The sequence below is a fragment of the Enoplosus armatus genome, chromosome 17, assembly GCF_043641665.1.
Source record: "Enoplosus armatus isolate fEnoArm2 chromosome 17, fEnoArm2.hap1, whole genome shotgun sequence".
Lineage (NCBI taxonomy): Eukaryota > Metazoa > Chordata > Actinopteri > Centrarchiformes > Enoplosidae > Enoplosus > Enoplosus armatus.
Window position 1 is genome coordinate 14,414,260 of NC_092196.1, and position 21,194 is coordinate 14,435,453.

The following is a 21,194-nucleotide window of genomic DNA, read 5'->3' on the forward strand; positions in this document are numbered from 1 at the left end:
CCCACTAAACCCACTTTTATAGCTTAATAGTCAATTTCCTGTGGTCTGACCTTAGGGATACATGAGCAGATGCTCCTGGAACCCTCACTGCTTTTCCAGCTGACTTTATGAAGCCAATGTCTGTTTTTACTCATAATAATTAAAGATGGAATTGTGTGATTAGGTAGAGATGTTGCTCTAAATGTTCAATGCACATTAAACTATTTTTCATAGCAAATGAATGTGTACACTGCATATCTAATACTTCAACAAACATTTTTTATGCTTCAAAATATTAAATCTTAATGCATGCTCATTTTTTTTTCAAATTGTACAAAACATTTCTACAGTAATATTCCTCATACAGCAAGTGCATCAGAGTGAGTATCCCTAATTGTCTGTCCCTCCTGTTGGTGGCATCTCCATACAGTAGCATTGGACAAGAGACAGACTCTGGCTGTGTGAAAGGGCCCAGAGGACTGGAATGTTTGCCACAGGTCAGGAGTGGCGCTTTCTGCTCTTTTGTGTGCAGTCTGCAGAGGAGGTGTGGAATGCAAACTTCATGAGAATAAAAGGGACGAAGGGAAAGAGTAGCTGGGGGTCGGTGGGCGGGAGGGAGACTTAAAAACAGAGAAAGAATGGGTGCAAAGACTTAGAAATGAGTGAGCTGGGAAAGTGTTTTGTGGGGTTCAGAGGCAGACAGCGTTAACACCGTTAATTGAGAGAAAGTGCTAAAAGAGTTGCCCACGAGCAGAGAAAGAGAGGAGTTATAACTGTTGGTGAAACATAAAGAACACTGATACTCATAGGTTATTCAAAGGTTTTCCGAGCAGTGAGCAAAGAGAAACAACAGCATGGTGCCAGTTACATCTGATCTTAGTACACATATGGATTCCCAGGGGGCTGTCCACTTAGCCACTACGGCACCATGTTGCAGAACTCTTCTGACCAAATGATTTGCTTATTCTATAAGTCCTCATGTATTCCCACACAGAAGCGAAGTCCAAAGAGATGCTGGTTTGAATCATATTTGGCGTCAGTGTTTGGATTCACCTTATGTGCCCCTGAAACCTAATTGCCTTGCTGTTTAGAGATCAAAACACAAGCGTGTTTTGTGCTGTAAACTGACAGTGAAGAGGAGGGTACACAGCAGGGTAAGCTCGAATGTGGTCACAGGTTGAGTTTATTTAGTCTGTTTGTTTGAGCAGTTCATTTAACAGACATGGTCCTTAGATGTTAATTAGCTTAGCCTCCCGTCATCTCTAAATATTATAATTATCACCAGACTGGCAGTTCCCCTTACTGGCCCAGTGCAAAAAGGGAAAATTTCCACATGCTTTCTCGTGGTCACATCCCTGGTTTGGTAACCTAATTGCTACAGTGTTTAACTACTGACTGTGTGGAGTGATCTGTCTGATAACACAGCTCTGCATCCAGTCCCTGCTCAGCTTTGGTTCTAATGGTGATCTTGCTCCTTTCAACAAGGCTCAAGCATATACAGCTCTTTTTCAAATTCCAAATGCCATAATTGGTTAAGGTAAGTGCGGTGGTGATGAAATACCAAGCAGTCAATCGTATCCAGTCTGATGTGCTCACTCTGCCCTCCTGTACTGCAGGCAGGGAAACCTGGAACACCTGTTGCAGGGTGGATTTGTGTCACAGGATGTGGTTTGGTGAAAGCTCTTATGTAAGAACACATGCTGTCTGATATATGGAGATACTATCATCAGCAGTCAGTGGGTGGCACTGTCACATTTCTCTTGAGGTGCTTTCACAGATCAGGGGTTTTACCAGCTTCTGACAGATTAACCTTCATTTCCCCTCACAAGCAAAATGTGCATTTGTTCAATGCCTGTGTCTTTTCTTGCCTTTATACTTGTACTTTTGATAAGTCAGAGATGTCAGACGTTTCTTTCTTGTTTTGAAGTCACTGACAAAACCCACATTTAATACCATCCTGCATAAAATACCTTTTTTTCACCATTAGCACAGAGACCACATAAGTTTTCTTGCATGTGACATGTATTGCAGACAGATGTTGGCTGTTTCTTAGAATCTCTATGTGCAGAAAAAAACTGCTTTAAACGGTGAAATGGAGTGACAATGGATTAGCTGTCAGGCTCCACCGCACACACATACACACACACACATGAACCACACACACACACACCACACAAACCCCCCCAAAACTTAGATACGCAATCATCATTCACACTGATCTTTAAATCCTCATTATATCACAATGACAGAAAGTAATAACAATGTTCATCACACAATATACAACTAAATGACATCACAAGCCCATTAGGAAGCAGTAGTGTTAGAACTGAAATGATTCATGAGGTGGTTATTTCATAATGAATGCGTAGAAAAAAAGCAAATTTTCCTTTTAAACAGACATAAATAAATTTTTTGGCAAGCTTAAAGAGTCAATTGCCTCTTACTTCTCAAACTTCACATGCATATTTTTCCTGACAGTTGGCCTGTTGTCCTGTTCTGGCATGTTCTTCAACACACGAGCAGACCGGAGGCAGACTCAATTGAAAGCCCATCTTAGGGTCACTAATCCTAAATGCTCATCAGCTCCTCCTGAGGATTGATAAGGTTTCATTATGTTTCACAAGGCTCAAAATATGGTGATGACAGATCACTTCATTTCACCTTCCATCCTCTCAGTGATCAAATGATAAGAAACATCCACCATATTTTATCAGCACAGAATGACCTGCAGAGGGAGAGAGAGATACTTCGAATATGAAACACCATATCAAATGTCTGAGATAAACGTCAAACTCTAATACTGTGAGCATAATTTATGCCATTCTGAGGAATTAGAGAATCAATAAATAAAAATGACAACAGACTGAAGCTAAAATAGGGGAAATTACAAAGTCTGTGATAGATTCATCTCCTGCCAAACTCCATCTATGATTTTTTTTAATGCTTATCCATAAATACATGTCAAAACACATATGAAGAATAATCTAGTATCTTGGCGTTTCCACATGATTTATAAGTGTTAGCAGAGATGGCTAATACACCACTGACAGTGTGTACAAAACAAAGAGGCTCTGTTGGTTTCTGCTGATTGATTATCGGGATAAAGAGATCACCAACGTGACTTAATTTTCCAAGCACTTTTTAGCAACATTCATGTGTTTATATCAACTTGAAAATGAGTCTATTTACCTTAAATGAATTATTATCAGTCTGATCTATGAAACCCTCTTGGTTAATGAAAGTTGACAAACTACTGGGCAAAAGACAAATGGGTCGACTTTGATTTTAATTGAAATTTTCCTGCGCATTGCAGTCATGTCATGTGTAATAATTTTAATCTATGTGTTGGGTCCCAGGCTCAATCAATGTATGTTTGGTGCCAATCATGTGGAAAACCACAGTCTGGGTGTAGTTAATATCAGGTTTATTAGTAATAACTCATCGTACATTAGAAACCTGAGTTGTTCTTTGTTTTATTGTTTGTTGTGTATTTTAGATACTAATTATGTGTCAGTAGTACAGGTCCCGTAGTTGGACAAAGGTACATAGCACATGCTGTGGAAATATTTCTCACCCAAAGCTCAGACTACCCACTGGACTCTTAGTAACTATCTGCTAAAAGCTGCTAGGAATGTGGCCCTGACTCAGGCTGGCTAAGCTGGTACTGAGAGGGGAGACGGTGGGAGGTCAGGGGGTCTGTTGTTTACCCACCAGATCAACCTCAATCTGTCCAATTATCTGGATGTTTCTGTTGAACCTCCTTCTATCTCTCACTCTCATTGCTTTCTATGTTCTGTCTAATCACCCTCCCACAATTTTCTCTCTGAGGCTCAATAAAAGTATCTTTTCTTTTTCATATTTCTAGTGTCTCTTATTTTGAAGAATTTGAAGATTTTTGTTTCTTGTTTCTGAACCTAACTTTTTGACATAATTTATTTACCATGAAGAAGCATTAACATTTTTTGGATTCACATCATCACTGCCTGTGGGTCATTTACGTTTAATGTCTATTAATTTGTGGCTCACAGCTGGGTTTGGCTAGAAATAATAAGGAACAGCATCTTTGGATAAAAGAGAGAACTGTGACTTTTAAATGGGTGCATCTCCCTCTTGCTGTGGTTTGAGACTCTTCTCCCTTGAGACATTTTAGTTTGGTTTATTTCCTCTGAATGTTCTCTGGGATTTCAGCTCCCAGTTACTTCACAAAGGCCTGTTGTAGCTTGGACTCTACAAACGTTATCTTTGGTAATTTTCCAATTAGACAAGGTCTTCATGAGTCTTATCTTAGAGCATGTCTCAACTGAATACCAGAGTCTTCCTAGAATTAATTAGGCTTCTGGCAGAACTATATTCAGCCTCCACAGGTATTCAACACTGTACAGGCTTAAGTTTTGGCAGATGATTGGGACAGATGTCCGCAGCAGTATTAAGATGTAGGTGACTTGTCACAACCAATTATTTCTGCTCATTCCTGTTCACAGTGTCCCCATTAAAAGATTTCTTGTTGTTTTATGCAAACTCAATTCATATTATGTTATACCTGCAAAAACACGTTCATTACAAAACACATAATTATGTACAAACTTTCTTGTCTCAAATTAAAGTTAGGGGGTTGGCAATAATACATAATTTATTTTTAAATAATGGTTTTTAGCCAGGTGTGACTGCTCTTGCACTAGCAGTCCACAACCCTTAACCTGAGGTGTTTCAGCCTCCAGCCTCACAATGGTCAAGCTCCAGCCTGAACAAGCATTACAGAACCTGCAGCAGTGCTGGGCTGAGATTAGTATGATGGTGGAGATAACCTGTCCTGGTCTTCAAAAACCTTACTCTCTGAAATGGCCAGGGGTGCTGTAATGTTGAGGTGTATTTAGTGCTGTGTGTGAAGTTCAAAGCTTGGATACATCCTCCAGCTTCAAATGATTTAGTCAAACCTCTTCACTGTCATATGAAAGGTAACGAAAGGAATCTGTGAGGGCCAAATAACAAGAATGAAATACTGATATTTGACATTTTTCCATCATCATCATCATCATCATCATCATCATTAATATTATGATAACTGTCACTGTATTCAATCACTGAACAAGACATCTTGTTCGAATCAAATTTAATCAAAGATGCTACATTCAGGTGCCTTGCCTCTTGTGTCCTTGAGCCTGTGGATAATACAGTCGCCTACACGACTATACACGTCAGAAATCAGGAAACTGACAGGTTACCAGGTAGAGCGTTGTGCTCTACATCACCTCCGTGGGTAATGGCCACTTTTACGAAATGGGACCTAACAAATTATCCCGAGTAATAAACTTGATTTATGAGGGAGTCTTCTGCAGGCGCACCGCTCATGCGTCCCAGGACACCGTCCTATGGGAGGGAGGAGGCGGAGGAGGTGGAGAGCAGAGGGAGGGAGTGAGGGTGAGAGGGAGAAATTGAATGAGAGGGACAGAGCGAAACTGAGAGGAGTCCCCACAACAAAACTTCTCCAACAATCAAGCAAGTGGAACTAGCCTGCAGCCTGGCTTCTCTCCTTTTCTCCCCGCATGGCTGCTGAGTTCCCGCAAGTCTAACTCCTGCAGTATAAAGTTCTGGTGGCGGAGGCAGAGGGTGAACCCGCTCGTAAAGATGGACCATTTATTAAGGACCAGGTCACGCAGGAGAACGCCGCTACTCCTTTTTATCCTACTCCACATAACGACGACACAAACTGGTAAAGTATCTAGTTGAACACCTGCAGTTAGATAATAAAGATGTCCACGTGCTTTAGATGTTAGAATAAGTCAAAGTAACGACAGAAGTGACAGTGCTTTCTGTAAATGAAGCACTTTTTTCCAGGCACCTTCATTCATCACTTGACCACCAGCCAACACGAAGTTATTTAAATGTTACATTGAAAGCATGGTCTTTACTTTAAGGTTCACTTTGGATCCTGGTGTGTGAGGCTTGCTGATATCTTTGCTTTGAATCTGTGTGAATGTTGGTGATGCTGCCACAGAGTCGCTTTAAGCAAGGATTAAAACTGTGAGCTGGCTCAGATGACTTTTAGAAGTTGTTGGAAGGTGTGCAAAGGATTTGTAATCATGCATAAACCATTTTTGTATAAGCATACATATTAATTATCCGCGCCATTGCACAAGGAGCACAATTTGATTGATTCAGCGTTTCCCGCTCCAGCCTGCATTTTAATTGGACATATTTCCAAGGTTTGAATTTGAATGCGTCCTTCCTGCGTCAGGTGTGCTGGAGCACTTGCAGCGACCTCAGGAGATGTATGATGTCATGTTTGAGTTTGCTTGTGACCAGCGTCGGTATACTGTGAAAGGGTTTAACGTTGGCTTGAGAAAGAGGTGAAGAGCTGAACACTGACCGAACTGAGTAGATTAAAATTCCTGTCATGGATCTGTTTAATGTGCCCTCTGCTCACATAGGTCTTAAGTGAAGGCGCTTAGCACTAACACTCTTACTGCCTTAGTTATGAGTATTCTGGCACACATGAATATTTTACACGTTTTATTACAAGCTACCTCAGGTCATATTTTACACACTATGTGTGATAGGTGAATTGACTGGACTAATTTTTCAATTATCCACCTACAAGAAGAGGGTCTGGTCTCTGTCATACAGCTGTGTCTCTCTCTGTCTGTCTGTCTCAGTGTCCACATTTGCTGCACTTTCAAGCTTGTTCAGCGAGTGCTGCAGCCATTTTAAGACTTCCTTGTTCCCAAGCCAGTAACAACCAGCTTGTGCATACATATTGTAAGTCATTTGGCCCACTGCTATCTGTCACCCACACAGTCCTCCATGCCCTGTGGCCATGTCCTGAGTATCCTCAACTGGCAGCAGACTATTTCCTTGCAGGTACTGCGGTTTAGAGACTCCCTGATGGAGTGACATGCTTCAACAGCAGGAGTTAACCCTGTGGTCACCAGAAGTGCTTAAAGATGCCTCTCCACATGCACCCACTTTATGGCTGGCAGGATTTGTTGGGATTCATCGGCTGAAATAAAGCAATGGCAGGAGGAAGTGAGCCTGCTGACATACTCACATTCAAGTGACACATTGCCGGTGATGTCTACTGCTCTCTAATAAGGGCTTGTGAAGTGAGAGGCTGGGACATAAAAGTGCATGGGACATATGGTGGTGCTGATATGGCAGTCTCAGATATGTGCATGTGGTTGATAATGTGTTTGTGTCTCTGAGTCTGTGAGAGTTTGTGTGCATGTGTGTGTGTGTGTGTATTACAGTACAAGAATGTTTTCCCATATGCTTTCTGTGTGTGTTCGACAGAGATGAGAGAGTACTTTGTAGTCATGTTTGCTGACAGGAAGTGAGACATTCTTGCACACGTCCACAGTTAGTTTCAGTTAGAATCCTCTGTTCTTTTGCCTCAACACATTTTTGTTCAGTTTTCTTTTCCTTCTTTTCTTTTTTTCTGTTCCTTTCAAAGTCTGGGAATCGGGAGTGTTTGTTTTTATTTTATATGCCTTATCTCTTCATTTGCATCATCATTCTCCTTTTGCTTATGCCCTGCCTCATCCTTGACTGGTTCTATGACAGCAGAGAAATCGTGCGTACAGCCCCCTCACTGTGTCCCGTTTGATCCAGCCTCCTTGCCAATCCTGCACCAGACTCCCAAAGGAGGACGGCAAGCCTTGTTCGCCTTTGATCTAGCAACAAATTAGGGGCAAATGAAAACAAATGGAAAAGGCAGCTGAATTTAGCAGGATAGAGAATAGGCAAAGAGGAATTTTACAGCTGTTACAACCCTAGTGTTTTCTTCTCTTATGTGAGTTTGTGTTCCTCTAATGGAAAAATTAAACATCAGAAGTATCAGAGATACTGATGTCCATCCCTAGTTGTTGATTCTGCAAGTTTCATATCAAACTGCCTCTCAGACTTTTTGATGAGGCAAACTGTTTGGAATTCCCCCAAGTCTGTAATATGTGGAAATGATGCTTAAACACTGCTGGACTGCAATCTATAGTATTCAACACACATCTGGCTTCCAGAAACTCAGCAATTCCCCTCCCCTCAGGCTTCTATGGCTCTGTGTTTCTGATCACTGGATGCTCAAGAAGCTTTCTGTGGGACTAGTTGGAGAGGCTTCGTGTAGAATTGCAATGAGCAGACATGAGAGGAGCTGACTTCTCTGCAGTGTCCCCTTACATGTCACCTGCCTCTCTATCCCAGTTTATGAGCTTTAGAAAAGTTTTATCATAGTCATCCGTCATGTACTCATGCATATCTTAGTAGAGGTCACTAAAGCCATCTGTAGAAAACAATATGCTACCCTCAGTGACATCTTGCCCTGACTCATGTTTCAACTTATCTGAACCTGCAAAGTGTCCTTTACACTAAGCTGCTAACATAGACTAGAATAGACTAGAATAAAATGCTCTTGGTCTCAAAGTTCCACAGAGACCCACAACTTTAACATGTCTTCAAAGTGTCCCTCAGAAGCACAAAGGAACGGAACTTCTAAAGGAGCATGTGTATGTACCTGTATTGCATGTGGTGTGTATATGTATGTGTAGCATATAGTGCTATTCTTTGATTTTGCCAGCTCTGGCGTTACACTCCATAATAGCTGCCTCAATGTTATGATGCCTGAGAGACTAAATGAGGGCTTGGGGTTGAAACTTGAATGGGCTTGGTCATGTGTACACTTGTATATTTGTCGGTAATCCTCTGTGCCTGAGGTGTGCATGCTGTATATGCACAAGAAGAAATTGCATAAGAAATTGTGTGTGTGCACTTGTATTTGTATTTGTTGTGGTGGTATGTTATTACATACTTATGAGGACCTGATATCCTCAGATCTTCCAACATCAGGAAATTTTAAACCCTCCCCTGACCTCTTAAAGTGAGGTTAATTATTAGAAATTGGGTTAGGTTAGAAATTAGGCTAGGTTAAGGGCCAATGTTAAGCATGCAGTGGAGATTATGGTTATGGAGTGGATTTTCTGTAGTCAAAGAACGTCCTCACAAGTATAGAAGTGCAAATGTGTGTTTCCGTATGTGTTTGTGTGGAGTGCCTGCCCAGTTAGGGACCTTGAGGGGCAGGTGTTTTCTCTATGGGCCAAACAGCTTTTGGCTTGACGGCCCATCACGCCGTGAACAAACATGAACAGAACAAACTGTGGAGATTGAAGAATGTAGTGCTGATGTGAATTGGAAGGAAATGTGTAACCAGATTCCACTAAAATCTTGCAGCTTCAATCCCGCTTACTGGCCATCCCACTCATGTGTCTGTTCAGTTCAGCATAAAAACTCTACAGCCACAGAATTTCTTACGTTGGCCTCTGTGTTTGCTTTGGTTGTCTTGTATCTCCTCATGCCTACACAGGCTAGAGAGCATAATCATATAAATATTAATAATTCTTAAAATGGATCGAAGACTTAATGTTAGGCACTATTGGTCGCTTTCATCATCACTTTCATTGTCTCTTGATATTATTCATAACTTCACAACCCATAACCCCCCAGAATATGTTAAAAACCATTCCCAGCAGTCGTCTACACAACCGCTGACTTGACTTGCTCCTAAACTCTTAGTGATAACTGAAAGCAGACCCAACCACTAAGCACATCCAGGGTGATAAATATCTCACTGCCTCTCAGTTTGCATACTTCCAGCCCAACAAATGCCTCTGTCTCAATGTTACAATAAATGCACCTTTGTCATAGATATTTCTTAACACGCTCTTCCCTGTTTTTAAGCCCTGTTTACAAGTAAAAGAGCAAAGTGTTTGACAGATAAAATAATACAGTGATTCATAGAGAAATTTTGACAAGTTCAGCGTCCCAAAGTGCAGTTTTTTCCTCTGTGGGCGTTATAATTGAGCTACTTATAAACAGTGTATGCAGGTTGTTTGGTCATGCTAGTGTGACTGTTTGTACAGACAGTGTGTCAAACTTATTTGGCTCTTCATGTGTTTCATTTTCATCTGTTCAGAGTGTGTATTAGCTCTCCTCGCTCATAGTATCCTTGTCCACAAACAGCAGTGACCCAGACAAAAGGTCACACCCACTGCTAATTAGATTAAGACTATTCTTCATGGGGCCTGGGAGAAACTGTGTCTTGATTTATTCAACCACTTCCACTGGATCTGTCACCAATTTTTCCTTATTAGTCACTGTATGTTTTACAGCTTGTCACATTTAAAATGTTTTCTGAAGAAATGCTCTCGCAGCAGTAGTCTTTAAGAAATGTAATTTCAATAAAGAAAGATTTAAAAAGGAAGAAAAAATCCATTTAAAAGAATAAGATACTGTATATATATCTTCTTGGTGTACACATGTTCAGCTAATGGTCATGTATTGTCATCTTGTTTATAATAAGATGCATGCACATCTCCAAACAGTAATTCAAAGTTCAAATGTCAGTGCTTTTCTCATCTCAGGGTGTGGTCCAAGATACTATGTGAAATTCTCATTGCCCTGATTCATTTTGGCTTTATTTCTTGTTAAAATTCCCCAGTTCCCAGGCGCAATAGTTTTTGACAGTGCAGTATTGTGTGTATGTGAGTAGTATTTTCAGGCTGAGCCGGGAGTGTAGGTGGTGTGAGTCATAAAGAATGTCTTCAGAGACATTTGCTTTAGAAACTCAGAGAACACATTATGTCCATGTACAACTGAAGTGGTGCTGAGCTGTGTAGCCGCAGGGCATGGAGAGACTGTGTCAATTGTCACACAGCCAGAGAGGATACACAGATGTACACTGTCTGGTGGCATTTCCAGGGGATAGAGCATGATCTGTGAGGTAGAGTGCTCAGCTCTTTTCTGTCAGGAAGTCTGTGGACAGCACTGTTGCTGGGCAGACATGTCTCAGAGATAAAATCACCAGAACAAAAAACGCAAGAGAAATGTCTTATGTGGAGAATCTGTATGTGTTCAGTGTGTTTGTTAGCCACTATTGTTTTCCCCGAATAGCCAGATGTCTGTGAAATTGCAGGATGTTTCGGCTCCTTCCCATGTGTTCTGACCTTTTGGTGTGATTGGAAAACACTCTGAGTCATCAGTCCATAGAGATCTACGATGCTACTTGAAACACGTTGAGCCATATCTTTAAGTGCTGGGGACAGCATGCGGCACAGAGTAACCGCCCGGTCACATGTTTTGTCTATCAGTAGCCATACCAGAGTGCTTATCCACTATTCCTAAATTTCTCTAGAAGTAACGTAATTCGACAGGTGAAGTAAGGACATGATTACCATAAAGCCTAATGAGATGCAAGCAAAGCCTGCTCAGACAGTCAGTGCTGCAGGATAGGTAAAGAGGCTGCAAGAATTGGCACAACTTAAGGGGACATAAATGGATCCAAAGCAGGAAATAGATAACTTTCTTTTATTGATTGCTGCATGGATCCAGACTTCATATGGCTGCCTGCCACTAGCCTGGGGTTTTCCTCTTGACGCTATAGTCAGGGGTTGGTGGTACTGAAATGGTGAAACGGGGGAAACTAAACAGAAACATGTTGATGTTTTTGCAGCAGCTATCAATACAGGTTTTACCCACGTCTTCAGAACCAGTGTGGCAAACCTATCCCCATAACAGTTTATTTTGCACAGGGGTTGGGATGGCTGTTATTACCTCCATGTTTAACTGACAGATCATTGTGAATGCAGTTTCTTTTTAGGAGGAATGTCTCAGATTTCTCCCTTTGGCATTGTTGCACATTTTGACTGTTCTCTGTTGTCTTGAGAGGGTCAGAGGTCAACAGTCTCCTGTCAGCCCATAGCTGGAACATGTTTAGAGCTGAGCAGGTATCTTTAGATCTCATAGTGGTTGAGGCAGAAATCTACTTAGTTTGGTTCATGGAGTGCATTGACATATCATCTTTGGATTGCTTGAAATTAAACAGTTCTGCTGAAAAGTTAATTGTGTTAGTTTGTTTTGAGGCCATTTTGTCAGGTGCTGTTCCGGATGGGCTGACAGAAACCCAGGAATCCTGTATAATTAGATCCATGTTGCTTCAATTTAGTACATTATTCAGACTGTTCCAAACATCACTGCCTTATGACCTCTCTTCCTCCCTGTGCATGAGTATGTATGAGAGCGATAGAGATAGATAGACACACACTGAGAGATAGATAGATAGATAGAGAGAGAGAGAGAGAGAGAGAGAGAGAGTTTACTGGATTCTGACCTTTGACGAAAACACAAACTTTCAACTTTGCTATCCCAAAGGAAATTGATTTGCATTCAGGAACGAGGCCACAACTGAGCTACAAAGAGCTCACTTGGGATCAGACAAAGACAGAGACACTCCTACCAGTTCAATTAGATACAAACATTAAGGATTAGAACCCAGACATGATGTAAAGTGCAAAGTAAACTGTTGTGAAGAATAAAGTGCTTTGACAGAAATGCAGATGCAGCCTGATCAAGGCATTCAAGGATGTGGCAAGCATTTTTGATGACTTTCTTAAGGTAAATGCCATAAAGATGAGTTGGTTGCAACCCATTCACTTTACTGGCCAACTTAACCAGCATTGTCAATTGTGTTTTATTTTATCAGGTGGCCATATCAAGCCAAAAGACAAAAAGACTTGATTAAATAAACAATTTATTAATTAAACTGAACACGTTTGCACACTGAAAACTACTAGACCCTCTTGCACATACGAGGTACTTGCTAACTGTGTTGTGATAGTGCGCAGAAATGTGTAATCAAAAACAATGTCAGTGTCCCTATTCTTGGTCTAAGTGTGGGTGACTGGGCTGTGACCTTTGAAAGTCAATAGATACCTCATTCCTTGACATTTAGTTCTTGGTTCACTGTCATGACAGCTAGAGCAGATTTGAAAATGATCCTAAATTACTGTGTGTGGGTGAACATTTATTGGTGCCACTTGTACATAAAACAGCCTGAGGTTTCTATGGTTAGAAGCCAGCAACTTATGTAATTATTTAATTTACACTGCTTGTTTATGACTCAGTATGAATTCAAAATTTAAGCCCTAAGGCCTTAAATACCTTTAGATCTGTACCTAATGTGTTCCATTGTTGGAGCCTAGCTGTAATTCACAGCTTAGCCTATTTACAGCCCCGTTGCCATTCTAGGAGACTGAGAGGACAAGCTCTCAAAGCTGCTTGAAATAAACGGCCTCTGCTATTCAAATAAATAATGCCATAAAATGTAAGGTGATGTTTTTCTGCAAGCAATGTCTGGGCAACGGTAAACTCTCTCCACATGTTTAATTAACAAGGAGAATAAAAGGCGAGCTCTGTATGAGCGGCAAGAGCTACAGGAGGTAATTTGGGTTTAGGATCCTCATTTCAGATGCCTGGAATGCTAAGTGCTGAGTTGCCATGAACAGGCTCTCTCTAGCAGCTGGTGGCAGACTGGCTGTGCACAAAACTCTGATCTGATGCTCACGGCAGCACTTTATCAACAGAACATCTAATAACATGACCAGTAGACTGCAAATAAAAAACAGGCGCATTGTAATGAGTGAGAGCCAACACTGGGAGAAACCCCATATCTACAGAGGCAACAGTTGCCATGCTCATTGGAAATAAGGATAATTTGATACGGTATATATCTGCACAACAAAAACATCTCCAGCATAACAAGTGATGAGAACACTTTATCAATAAATATCAACCTGTTTCAAGAGTTTTCATGACTATACTATCTTTACAGATAATGAGATGAGACCTTATTTATGCCAGTGAAGTGTTCAAAATGTGATAAATGCGATGCAGACATATTCTTGCTCGCTGGTGCAGGGTGTGCAGGTGTCAGCTGTCAGGTGTGCTGCAGTAGGATTATGGGTTAGGCTGTGTACCACCCCTATCCTATAATAACACCCACAGAAGCCTGGCCACCTGCCGCCACATCTCAGAGGAGCTCGTCTCTTCCGACTCCTAGGAAGCAGGAAGCCTCCACACTTTAAGACCAGCTTCCAGCCACACTAAACCCTGCTCTTCAGCTCAGTAACAACCAGCACTTAACTGAGCCAGACAACAAAGTGCTGTCACACTGGCAGAGTTTAAGTGTTCGACTGACACGGCTAGAAGCATGCTGCCACCATCTACCACAAGCTCATCACAAGTAGTTCTTATAGTTTTTCATACAATGCTAGAGAAAGCAGGACATCCGCTTGTTCAAAAGCATGTAAATGATATGTTGTTTAAAGGGATAGAATTAGCTACAGCCTGTGAGCATGAAATAAAAAACACACAATATTTCTTCTATCTGCTCTACAGCTATGTGCAGATGGTTCATTTTTTTTCTTTTTTTCCATTTTCAGCTAATCCCGTTGATGTTCTGCGAGTACTGGAGCTGTCAGAGAACATGGAGGGGGTGTCCACAGAGGCTGGTCTCTGCACCAGCAGGAGGGGCATGGAGGAAATGGACCTGGCCTACAAGATAGACAAAAAGATCCAGCTCAGTGCTCCCACCAAACAGCTCTTCCCTGGTAGTGGACTTTCCTGCTAGACCATAAACAACATAGCCTCCAGTACCATGTAGCAATGAATTACTTGAGAATTTCCAAAAATGGCAAAAAGCACTCAATTGTGTCACTTTATTGAGGGATTCTTCTCTTATTAAAACGTTAAGAAGTCTTAAGACTTTGAACTCCCTTTACTCCTCCTCGTGGGTGCGCACTGCTTTCATGGTCAATGTTTTTCATCATTACTATCTTTACTCAGGTCTCACTGGCAGCGGGTGGTGCCTGGATGTTATAAAAATGTCTGCTCCCTGCTGTGCTCTCTCTTGTATGACTTAACAACATCTCTCCTCTCCTCTCCTCTCCTCTTCAAGACTCCCAATTTCCAGAGAATTTCTCCCTGATGGCTACTGTGCGAGCTAAAAAGGGCTCCCAGTTCTTCTTGCTTTCAGTGTATGATGACCAGGGGGTGCAGCAGCTGGGCCTCGAAGTGGGCCGTTCGCCAGTGTTCCTGTATGAGGACCAGCATGGGCAGCCCCCACCAGAAATGTACCCCATCTTCAAGAAGATCAACCTGGCTGATGGAAAGTGGGTAGTTTGCGGGCCTATACCTTCTCCATTAGAGTAGATCTACACTCTATCTGATGTGTGTGTACAATAGATCAGATTCACCATCACTGTGTAATTACTGTAATATTAACTTTCCCAAGCCTTGAAATGTAAACAATTTCTGATTCATACAGCTCACACAGTGTGTTTGACCTTGAGTGACGTTAAAGGCAATAATATGCTTGTGGAGCGCTGGCTGCCATGATTTGACTTGATCAAAGGAGTTAAGGAAATCAGTCCTTTAAAGTTCCAGGCTCAAAGGCACTTCTGTATAGCTTGACTTGAATGAGGTGTGAAACAGCTCTTTGCATTGCTGATTCTGCTGGTCAAGAGACTCCAGACACAAAAAACTTCCACCACTACATTTTTGCAATACCTCCCTCCAAGGCTCAACTGGCTGTTCTCACTCTCTCTTTGTTCTTTCAGGTGGCACAGGATAGCCTACAGTGTGCAGGACAAGTCTGTGACCCTCTACTTGGACTGTCAGAGGGTAGAGACCCTGGATCTGCTGCGAGGCGACAATGCTGTAGTCAGCACAGACGGCGTCACTGTGTTTGGGACACGGTTGCTGGACGAAGATGTATTTGAGGCAGGACATTATCAACATCTAAAAGCATATAATCAAGTATTTTGCTTTGGTATCAAATCCAATTTCCTGTTTTTCATTGTATTTAGCCAAAGGTTCAACAGGTCTGCTTGGGCAGTTGCTAAAAAAAAATAACAGATGTGAATATGTCATGCACTGTGACCTTTTTTGTGCATTTCCGTACTGAGGTAGACAAAGGTAGTAAATGAGAGTCAGTATCATGGGAACTTAGTGTTATTAAGTATGTAGGTGAAACCATGGGAGACTGTTTCACTGGGGTAATATACAGTGCATATTAGCTGAATAATTTGATGCTTCCGCCAAGATGCTGTAGGAGGACATCCTGATGATCTTCGTCATCGCCTAGCCTCTCTCTTATACATCTTCAAATTCAACCAAATTCACCGTGTTTTTTTAGCTTTTTGTGAAAGTGACAAGGATTTGTCGATCAGATTAGATGACCTCTTCATGCTACGCCAATATCCACTTTGTTTTAAATTATTGTCAAGATCTAAGGCTTGGTGAAATACATTTTGAATAGCTTCCTCTATAACTTGAATGCATTACCATACATATCATATTGAATATGATCTATACAGTGTGTCTGTGAAATGGTGGGATAAGAAGAATATGAATTATATATGATGCTGTGGAATTATCCCCTTGACTTTAAAGCTACTTAAGAAAAGATTTAAAGGGAAAATCCAATGCAAGAGGCTATGGGGTGACAGGGGTCTCCTGTCAATCAAGAGCTGCAGCAGTGCAGAGGAAAAGAGGTGTTTGGGAGGGAGTGGGAAGGAGGGGACGTGCTGTTCAGACATGCTCAGCCTCATCATTTCCATTATAAAGCCAAGAAATGACACATTCTCTTCCCTTTTTGTATTTGTCAGTGTAGATCTGTTGGCTATAGATGTGTTGATGTGAGTCTGAAGCTGTGCATTTGGACATGTGAATATGTGTAGTTGAGTCAATGTGTCTTGTGATGGTAGGGACTCCTGCTACCTGCTTCTTGTGGCTTCACATGTTGAGCTTGTTTTTAAATCGCAGAGTAGCAGGAGACGTGTGTCACAGATAAAGTTACTGCTTATGTCATTCCAAATTGTGTATACCTGAAAAATTAAATCACTTGATCCCTTTTTTTGAGAGGGTTAGAAGGATCCCTTTTTTTTGAGAAGGTTAAGGGCATTAGAATATGTGACCACATGTGTATCAATATGTTGGGGAAAATGGAGGAGCAAGGAGATTCAAACTAAGCTCTGGGAGGGGTTCCGATTCCTCTTTTTCTCTGCAGTAACCTTTATTGTCATAAGTCATTCTCTGTTCTTCCCAAAACAATATGCAAGCCCTGCTCCATTGTCATTCCCAATGATGCTCCGCTCTAAATCTCTTGCCCACAGCATGAAATAGAGATCAGCTCAAGCCCCTTCCCCTGCCATGTCCTTGGGGCACTGTATCTGCACAGCAATGGAGCAAGAAAGAAGAGGAAAGATAGACAGTGATATAAGGCACAGAGAAATGACCATCTGCCCAACCCTCTTTCCCCTCAGTGTCTCAATAATGCCCCACAGTCTGCGAACATACTGTTAAACTTTAAGAAAGTATAGAGGGAGGGTTGTTATCACTCCCTATTGGCCTAATAGACAGAAACCACAGTCTTCTTCACTTTCACCAGGAGAAAACCAGATGGTCCTGACAAGTGAACACCTAGTGCCTTTGGGTTTTGTGTGTGCGGTCAATAACCACCTTCCTAATCTTGTCCACACATTAACTTTACGTTCCCTATGCCCTAACTTGACTTCAGTTACCCCTCCCATACTGTAAGCTACTTTCTGCTCTCTTCCTACCCTTGCCTCTCAGACCCTGACAGGCTTTCCAGTTTTTAAATTAGTTTATATCCCACTTCAGTTAAGAAATGTGTCTCCTTGTGGGCTCTATAAATTTCCCTTTTCAGAAGCAATGTAGGCCGTTTAATCTTTGGCCACGCTCCAAAAACACTCCCATGCTCTTATTTATCATCCTATGTGAAGAGTTATGATGATGATACAGTATTTGTGGTGATGACTAATACCCTTCAGACTATCTGTTGATCAGAATCAGATCCATCCGTTATTCCAATCTATGCACTCTTTGTGGTCCATTGTGGTCATATGCATGGACGTTTGCACAATTTACTCTAGAATTGTGTCTTCATATCATGTTTTCTTTGGAGCAAGTGAAAAATCCTCAAATGAGGCTTCTGTTCTGTGATTTTTCATTGATACATGTGATGTTTAAATATGAGTTTCAGTGTGTGCGTGTACAGAATGTATTCACAGCCATAAGTACATACGTACATACATGGCTGTGCATATTTAAGCATCAGTGTTGTACACCTCGGGTGAGGCTGGTACCAGGGGAGGAGAGATTAAGCAGGCTGACCTCTGGGCCTCTGTTCCCAGGCCCTGGTTCTGGGGGAGGAGGCCAGTGTTCCGGCCCAGTTCTCCCAGCGTGGGAGCTCAGCGTGGGAGCATGGGGACTGTGGTCAGCCACTAATGTCTCTATTGCTTCCAGATTGTCTACAAATGACTACAGAAGTTTGCTGTTCAAACTCAACACTCTGCTTGCATCTGCAGTAAAGCAAACACCAAACTGTCCACAAGTCTGGTTGTGCTCCTTCTTGGCCGCTGTGTGCCCTGTGTAAGTGCCTCCAACACGCTGACTGCTTAGATAAGATCCAACCCAGCGTTTATTTGTTAGGAAATTCAGATCCTTTAGCCCTGGAAATAAGAAATGTTTTTGGCTCGCTGTTACAGGCATGTTGAAACCATGACTTGTCAAGCATATCATGAAATGGCAGCTTTATTTGAATACTTAACAACCCCATCGATTTACCACACATATCGGAAAAGCACATTAAATTGGTCAAGGTCTGTTTGAGTCATATTTTGCCCCAGTAATGACTTATGTCTGATGGTGGTCAGATGGTTTTGGTTAGTCGTGAGCATCTGTTGCACTTTAAGCAAATGAGGAGCATCAAAATGCTGTTTCATTATTTTGAGTTTGTTTGTTAGAAGCTTTCGGTTGCTCCTTCACCCACACAGAGGTTGTGACTCACACAAGAACGCAAGTTATTTTTTAGAGATAGAGATCTGATTAAGGCACTGCAGCACCTCATATACGGTCTAGTTAGTTGTGATTTGGTGAAGCAGTATGACTCTTGGCTAGCTGGCACCACACACCTTATTGCAGACAGCAGGGGAAAACAAAGAGGTCACTCTCTGAAACACTAATGAACCTTGCCAACAGAGCCATGGGTAACCTCATGCAGGATGTTTGTGAGCCATCACAAATTTGTGGATTCAACTGAGGTGTTTTACTTGTCAGCGCGTCCTCACATGTCCATCCTAAATGGAGAAAGGCAGAGCACACATGATTTTGGGCAGCACTTTACTTGCTGTGTGTTTCTAGAGGAGCGAGCCCCTGCTAGGCAAGAAAAACAGGAAAACTTCTCTGTGAAAGTGTTGCCTTTGATCTCAAATTGAGATTGGATTAGATTGGATTAACTCCCTGTTGCCTTTCTCTCTGTCTCTCACCTCAGAGTGCAATAATTTCCTTTGCTTGACACTGGCTTTTGGCCAAAACAGGAAGAAAAAAGGATAAGTGGATAACAACTCCTTTCATGTTTGATGTATTAAAGCATAAATGACTGTTTCGAGAGTCTTTTCCTAGGTTTACAGTTTTGTGTATGGTGATCCAGACTTTGCATAGACATGCCTTGCTGATAAGCATGATTTGAGGTGTATTCGAAGATATATGAACTGGTGGCGGGTAACGGAGAAGTGATATGTTTTGATTTATTTCACCTCTGGCCGCTAAAGCCTAATTAAAGAGATTACAATGGGACTATAATTACCACAACATCAAGCAGTTAATCTGACTTGATTTATCACAAATGGCTGCCCAGCTGTCCCTAGATAATATTTCACCTGGCAATATGTTTGCAATGGCCTGTCAGTTACATAGATTTGTACACTGTGCCACGGGGCTGCCTGCATTTTGTTTATATTGAATTGCTTTCTGACTTGTGTGACAGAGAGAATTAGCACTGAGCTCACAGTTATTTTCACTATCAATTGGATGTATTTTTTGTATTCATTATTCAACCTATAAAATGTCACAAATAATGACAAAATTGTTTTAAACATTGTGTTAATATTGTTGTCTTGATTAAAAATATTATTGTATAGCAATATAGAGAGGAGAAAAGTATTTTCCTTGATCATTGACAAACTTGCGCTTTAATACTTCATTTGTCAATTAATTGACTAGTTATTTCAGTACTACAAAGCATAATGTAATAATACAATGTGGACAGAAGACAAGAGTGATGTTGAGTGTAAGGCCATTAAAGCCAACAGAGGCTCTGGGCTTAGTGCTGCAGGGTCCAGCAGTGCTGTCTCTGTGCATGCTTGTGTATACACACTGGCTATGCCTCCAGGGCGTGATGGGAAGTGAAAGGTCCTGACAGGGGGGTGAGAGAGTGCTATTTGACTAATGTGTACACAATCAGGCCCCTCCTGGAGTTATGGGAATACAGCGAAACACTAGGCAATAGAAATTGTACCAGTAGTGACAGTTTGATGATGCTACTGTATTACACTTAACATTTAGGTATGCAGCCAGTTTTGTTGTTCTCTCTGTGGTGTTGTGGTGTATTGTTACTGGTTCAGTCTTCTATCCTTGAAATGTCTCTTCATTGTGCAGTAGTAGCTGCTGTATGTTTCTGTCAGTGCTGCAGTGAAATGATTCTGCTTCCCCTTTATGCCTGGATTCATAACATGACAGTTGTCTATCTTTCTGTCTGCTTTCTGGTTTATTTCAGGGAGATATTCAACAACTACTGATTCTGGAGGACCCACAGGCCGCTGCCAGCTACTGTGTAAACTACATACCAGACTGTGACTCTAGTTTGCCCTATAACAGCCAAGCCCTGGACCTGCAGGAGGTCAGTACTACCACCAACAGCAGGCAAGGCCTACAGGAAAAACCCATGCAAATCTTCATACAGTTCTTCGACAGTTGATACGATGAAGTATAGCCTCAGCCCACTCAATTAACTGCAGAGACATGGCTTGCATTTTTATTTGAACACAAAGGCCGGCATATCTTAATTCGTTCTTATTTATTGTTTCATTGTGTTGTGTCCACATTTCCTTAGAGGCCCTGTCCTTTATAATACATTTTAAGCAATATGCTGAGCTTCTACTTCTAGCACTCATGTTAAAACATTATAAGGTCCTTCTGGTTACTGAAGTGGGCCTGCAGAAGCCCTTGCTTCACAGCCAACCAGTAAAAGGAGCACAAGCATGCCTATCAACAGACCTATGTGTCCCTAAGACTTGTATGATTTACAAGCAGCCCCAGCCAAGAAGAGGTCTGAGTACAGTGCAAACGTACTGAGTGTTTGAAGGAGAGACTTGAGAAATTAAGACAGAATAGACCATCAGTCAAAGGAGAAGTGTCTTCTTTCAAATGCAGCCAGCAGTGGAGCGTTGTTAAGGTCAGGTGTTCCTTTGGCAAGGGACACACACACACACACACACACACACACACACACACACACACACACGTAGAGCCAGGAG

General features: G+C 41.7%; 1 protein-coding gene across 1 annotated transcript in view; it reads left to right on the forward strand.

Moving 5' to 3' along the window:
* The first annotated feature begins 5,586 nt into the window (after window positions 1–5,586).
* Window positions 5,587–21,194, forward strand: part of col5a3a (collagen, type V, alpha 3a) — a 43,447-nt gene continuing 27,839 nt past the window's right edge. Inside the window, exons 1-5 of the mRNA XM_070922452.1 lie at window positions 5,587–5,689; window positions 14,238–14,405; window positions 14,753–14,966; window positions 15,414–15,576; window positions 20,435–20,557. Coding sequence (XP_070778553.1) covers window positions 5,605–5,689; window positions 14,238–14,405; window positions 14,753–14,966; window positions 15,414–15,576; window positions 20,435–20,557 — 753 coding nt within the window. The 5' untranslated portion in view covers window positions 5,587–5,604. The remainder of the gene's footprint in view (window positions 5,690–14,237; window positions 14,406–14,752; window positions 14,967–15,413; window positions 15,577–20,434; window positions 20,558–21,194) is intronic.